General features: G+C 39.4%; 1 protein-coding gene across 1 annotated transcript; it reads left to right on the top strand.

The window, feature by feature from the left end:
- Positions 1 to 2,162: 2,162 nt before the first annotated feature.
- On the top strand, positions 2,163 to 4,816 carry LOC122650373 (E3 ubiquitin-protein ligase SINA-like 10). The gene is made up of 2 exons (XM_043843787.1): positions 2,163 to 2,490; positions 3,943 to 4,816. The coding sequence occupies exons 1-2, from the start codon at positions 2,236 to 2,238 to the stop codon at positions 4,600 to 4,602; spliced, it is 915 nt and encodes a 304-aa protein (XP_043699722.1). The 5' UTR covers positions 2,163 to 2,235; the 3' UTR covers positions 4,603 to 4,816.
- Positions 4,817 to 5,721: the final 905 nt, after the last annotated feature.

Genomic DNA, 5,721 nt, shown 5'->3' with positions numbered 1-5,721 from the left:
TCTTAACTAGACTTTCACCGCCACTATTCTTAAGGTAAATATGTGGCTAATCACACAGGTATGGACCGAACACTATTAACTCGTCTCTTGCGCTATTGTTAAACATGTTCCTATCATTGTTGGCAAAAAAGCTGATTTAAGTATTGGAGAGTCCCTCCTCCTCCCCCATGCTGAGTCACTTTCGGCGATCCTCTTTTGTGCTTTGTATATTATCCTTGTAGGCAAGTGCGGTGCTACATCAAAGCAGACTCAGTTTTTTAGGGCAACGTGACTCATCTTAGAATTATCTAAAAATAATTTCACTCAATGTGTAACAAATTTGTTGTAGGAGGAAAATTTTTTTCTAGTTTGGCAAGACTGGATAATTTATCTAGTTCAGTCTTGCCACGTGGAAGAATAATGTGGCAATTTTGATAGTATGGATATCTAGGAAATAGTTTAAACTCAATTCGGCTCTCCTCTAGCCCTGGCAGGAGCTAGAGGATCTAGCCCAGCCAAAATAGGGGTGTTTGGATTATTTCACAGGCGGGCCCCATCCTATGAAATGACCAAACCCCCCTGTTTTGGTTGGGCTGGATCCTTGAGCTCCTGCCATGGCTGGAGGAAAGCCAGGTCCATTTAAACTGGCCACAGGTCAAATTTTAGATTCAATTTCCATCATATGCTCTCTCAAGTATTGAGATATTCCCTACTATTTCCAGTCACGTATAAATGTTTCATTTTTACATTGAATTTAGTTGGGTCGACTACGTTATGGCTAAAACTTGACATTTGACAATAGACCATTAGTTTTACCCCAAAATAAAAAGAAGACAATAGACCATTAGGATTTACCTATCCATAAAATTCCAGTTTTTTCTAATCTGTCATGTCACGTGACAGATGATAATGTCTGAGTAGAAAAACCAAGGTTATACGTATTGGTATTGGTGGCCGTATCAATCTGTCGATATTAATATAGATTGGGCTGCATTGGCCTGCATCGGGTTCCAAATCGGGCGAAACTTAAAAAACTAGTCATTTTTTTGTCGATACTTCCAACCCGTATTTGTATCATATCGGTATCAGGTACCAATGATATATCGGCTGATACTCACGATACAATGCTGATACTGTGATACATGGGGCTTATATTGTTTTATGGAAGACAATTGCTTGCTCTTGGTTGGTACCTTGCCACTTGAGTGCAATAGTGCCTTTCCTCTCTCCCCCATGTAGCTGGCAGTTGAAGTCCCATTAGATATCTAGCATGGATTTTCATCCTCTCAAGTGTACTGCCCAATATTTTTCAATAAAAAAAAAAAATGTACTGCTCAATACACTACATTTAAGAATTCAACTGTCCACCCAACACTTAAAAATATAAAAACATCACTGCCCATATTTTTATAGTTGGATTATTAAGTATGGTGCACCGGATACTGCAACACACTTAAGAGAATAAGTTCCCTGCAATATCTCTTTTCCACTAATGAAATAACTTTATGCCCTACTATGTAGGAAATCAGTCCATCGTATCTCATTGCTGCTTTTGCCAAAAAAATATCTCATTGTTGAGAGATCCTTTTCCAATTTATAGGTTGGCCTTCTCAGTTGTAGGCTAATGAGAACATGCAAATTGGTATCATAGGGGTGGGATTTCTGGATTTTTATCCTCTGCTGTCCGCTGACTGGACAGCAGGGTGTTTTCCCCTCACATGGGGGCGAAATGACCATATAACTTCCTCTCAGGCAGTGTGTTTGGGTAGGAGGTTAAATGGTCATTTTGCCTCCATGTGAGGGTACAGCACCCTACTATCCGATCAGCAAACAGCAAAGGATAAAAATCCGGGATTTCTACGTGGGGCTCTTCTATAGCGTGACATAGTGTGTAGCGCATCATCCGACGGCCGGCAATGTTTGGACCGATGTGTTGGGCTGTGTACCCAAGCATTGCAGTCCGTTGGATGTGCACTACACACTGTATCGCACTACAGAGGACCCAAGTCTGGGATTTCCACCTTTCATGGAGGCCGGGCTCATTTCGCCCCATGTGTCTTGGCGACTGCGGCACACTCCCTTCTTCCCCCCCCCCCCCCATTTATTTATCTTTTGCACTTCTCAATCATATAAAAATGCCCTCTGCTTCATTTTGCTTTGAGGGTGTTTTGGTAAAATCAATGCCACGCCGAAAGAAGAAAGTGGAAAGATAACAAGGGGGTGGGCACAGAGATGTAACTGAAATCTATAAAAAAGATGGCAAAATTCTCGGTTGGGAGAGATGATGACGACAGCGGCGAAGGGCCGAGCAGCCCCATTAGGAAAAAGCAGAGGAGAGATGAAGCACAACAGAAAGAAGATGATGGCGAAGAAGAAGAAGAAGGGAGAAGGGTGAGTCATGGAAAAGGAGCAGACAGAGATGGAGAAGATGGCATCTCCATGACCCTAACCGACCCTGATGTGCTGGATTGTATCATATGCTTGGAACCCTTGATCCCTCCAGTCTTTCAGGTTTTTTTTCGCTTTCCTATAACTTTTTCTTTGTTTTTTCTATCAATTTCACCACAACCCTTCCTTATGCGGGCTAATTCTGTTCTTTTGATCCTCATGAATGTGTTTTGCGAAGATGTTATGCTCTTGAATTTCTCAACTCTTTATGCATTTTTTTTCTTGTTAAACTCTTGAGAATTACAATTAAAATCGAGTTAAATGGGTTCTGAAGACTGTATTTCTCAACTAAAAATGATCACTCTGAAATCGCTGAAGAAGAAATTGAGTGGCTTCTTGTTGCTTTAATTTCAACAGTTTGGAGTTTGGGGGCTGATCCACCATTAGAGCATGATTTGGTTTCAGGTAGAATTGGGGATTGTTCAGTAGGACTATTAGCTCCATGTTTCATCCAAATCCAACATGTTACTGCCCCTTAAATTCTATGCTTCCTCAACAATTTACAGTTAGGTTGGAAACTTGGAACTAACCCACCTAATATTAGATGTTACGTATTAATTTCTAAGGTAGGTTCAATTTCCATCTTGTGTACAGTTCTTGTTAGATTAAGTGAATGTGACAGGAATTCACAAAGAAAAGGTTACATTTTTTAAGGGCATCTATTTCCCGTTGACCACTTTACTTCTGTTGATATCCAACCCTAATTAACTTTTGAGCTGCTTAGCTTCTTACAGTTACCTGCTGTAAGCTGGACAGGTCCGTCGCCTTGTTAATTTGGAATTGGAGTTCCATTTGGAAAAAAGGATTGACTTCATCTCTGATTCTGGAATGTATTTCATGTTTTCCAGAATCTTATTATGGAGGACCTGGATCAATTATCCTTCCATGCTAAAACTTAATAGCTCTTTATGACCTTGCTTGTTATAGGTCTGTCATAGTGTCATAGAACTCATCTACCTACTGATAAAAGTTCCAGAAGATGTCTGTAGGATTCTCTGGTATCTCATTAATTTCTGGGCTGAAGCTGTTCTCTTTATGGTGCATTCACATCGTTGCATATCAGCTGCCCCTTATTTCCTGTTCTAGTTTGGTTGGAAAACCTGATGACAGAAAAACAGTACCAGTAATCATGCTGTTCCTAAGAAATGTTAACTTCTTATTATGTGGATCGAGTTAGGAAAATATATTTTCTGAATCTTTTTATCCACATTAGTGATCTGATAGCCTTTAAGTAAACTGCAACTCTACGAATGGAAAGTATTATCCTAAAACATTCAAATAGCTCAGGCTTTAACGAGACAATAGATGGCGAAAATCTTGATTGCTAGTTTCATTTTGGAAATTAGTATGCTCTGTGTGATTATATTAATGCTATGTTGCGCTCTTCGAATCTTGGATAACTTGTTTTTTCCTGTGCCTCAGTCCAATTATTATATTCATATAATTGCAAAATATGCATTACCACGGGAAGTCTAATGCCACTTTGTATACTTAATATATGGTGACTGAACTCAGTGTGACAATGGACACATTGCATGCTCTACATGCTGCACCAAGATTGCGAACAAATGTCCCTCTTGCTCTTGGCCAATTGGTTACAGCCGCTGCCTGGCCATTGAGAAAGTTGTCGAATCAATCAAACTATCCTGCCAAAATGCACAATATGGCTGCAAAGAAAGGGTTAGCTATGCTCAAAAACTAAACCATGAGGAGACATGCATCTATGCACCCTGTGCATGCCCTCTTTTGGACTGCACCTTCTTTGGGTCATTTGAACAACTTTCACGGCACTTCACTTGCAAACATTGGGCTTCTGCTAGACGTTTCCGTTACAACTGCCCTTTCCCTATTTCTATAGACAAAAGTGAGCAGTTCCTTGTTTTCCAAGAGGAAGAGGATGGTCTTCTCTTTCTCCTCAATAACCATATTGAAATTATTGGGAATTCAATCTCAGTAACTTGCATTGGAACAAGCTCCTCAAAGGGAGGGTTTTTTTACGATCTTATTTCAAGAAGAGGCAGCAGCTCTCTTAAGTTACAATCTTACACAAAGTTTGCTAAAGGGCAGGTTGAAGGTTCATCCATGGATTTTCTTCTCATTCCCACTGACTTCAATGGTTGTTATGGCCAGCTCAAGTTGGAGGTTTGTATTTGGAGTTCTAGAGAATTTGAATGAGCCAACACCTGCTCTACTCACATAGTCACATTTGAGAAGATGTTGTAAATTGATGTAAAGTTGCTATCATGTATGTTTAACTTATGCTAGCTTCTGTAATAAATACCCTGTAAAATATTGTATAGAACAGCTTTATTTCCTCCGTAATCAATGATGTGGTCCTGTAAAAAATTTAAATTGTTGAATAAAACTGCAAACCACGCTTCTTTTCTAACTGCTTGTCATTCTTTTTTTTTGGGTGAATAACTGCTTGTCATTCTTGGTTCCTCTGAACTAGGGATGTACTGTTTAAATCGGCAATTGCTCCCACACCCCACCTTTTGTTATGTTGCAAACAGACTTAAGTGTGTCAAACAGGGGAGGAAGAAAAAATATGATTGGGAATATTGTGATACCATGGATTCAGATTTGGTTTTGAAGGATGAGAACCCCTAAATATCATTGGTTATGCCGAGTGTGACTTTATCGGTTGGAAAGATAAATTATAAAATGCTTAGACCGATTTGACATGGATCATACCCACAGCTTGTACTTGTGGTGCTTGTAGTGCAGAAGCCATAAAGCACTGTTTGAACTTGCAAGGCAATACCTTCGGCTCGGTATGGCTGGTACGGGTACAAACTCATCAAATGGTGTTTGGACTGAATTACTGCTTGTCTTAATGAGAAAAAATTGGATCAACGTAATTAGGCTGCACCAAAGAGTTATGAGACCAAAAGTTGGCTTGAATTTCAGTTGCAGAGTATCCTTTTACAACTTCCATTAACCAGTCCCCTCTGTAGATGGTTAATTTCAGAAGGCTTTTTTATCAGAGAAAAGGTTACCTCTTACCTTATTAATATTAAAACAAGTAGCAAATTGTACATCTACGGCTAATTATTTTTCTTTTCTAATTATGGTAAAATCACATCATCAACACATGTCAATATTAATTAGTATTTATTTCCTGGTTTATGGCCTTAAGATTGCCACTAATTTAGTCACAGTAATCCCTTCATAATGTAGACATAAATAAGATTGAAGGAAGTCACTTTGAGGCATATCACTATGAAAAATGAGTTTGAACCAGCAGAATTGAGACATGATGGTTAATAGTTGCACAGCAGGGCAGGCTTTGGG

Source organism: Telopea speciosissima, chromosome 2, assembly GCF_018873765.1.
Source record: "Telopea speciosissima isolate NSW1024214 ecotype Mountain lineage chromosome 2, Tspe_v1, whole genome shotgun sequence".
Lineage (NCBI taxonomy): Eukaryota > Viridiplantae > Streptophyta > Magnoliopsida > Proteales > Proteaceae > Telopea > Telopea speciosissima.
This window is presented reverse-complemented; position numbering and strand designations above follow the sequence as displayed.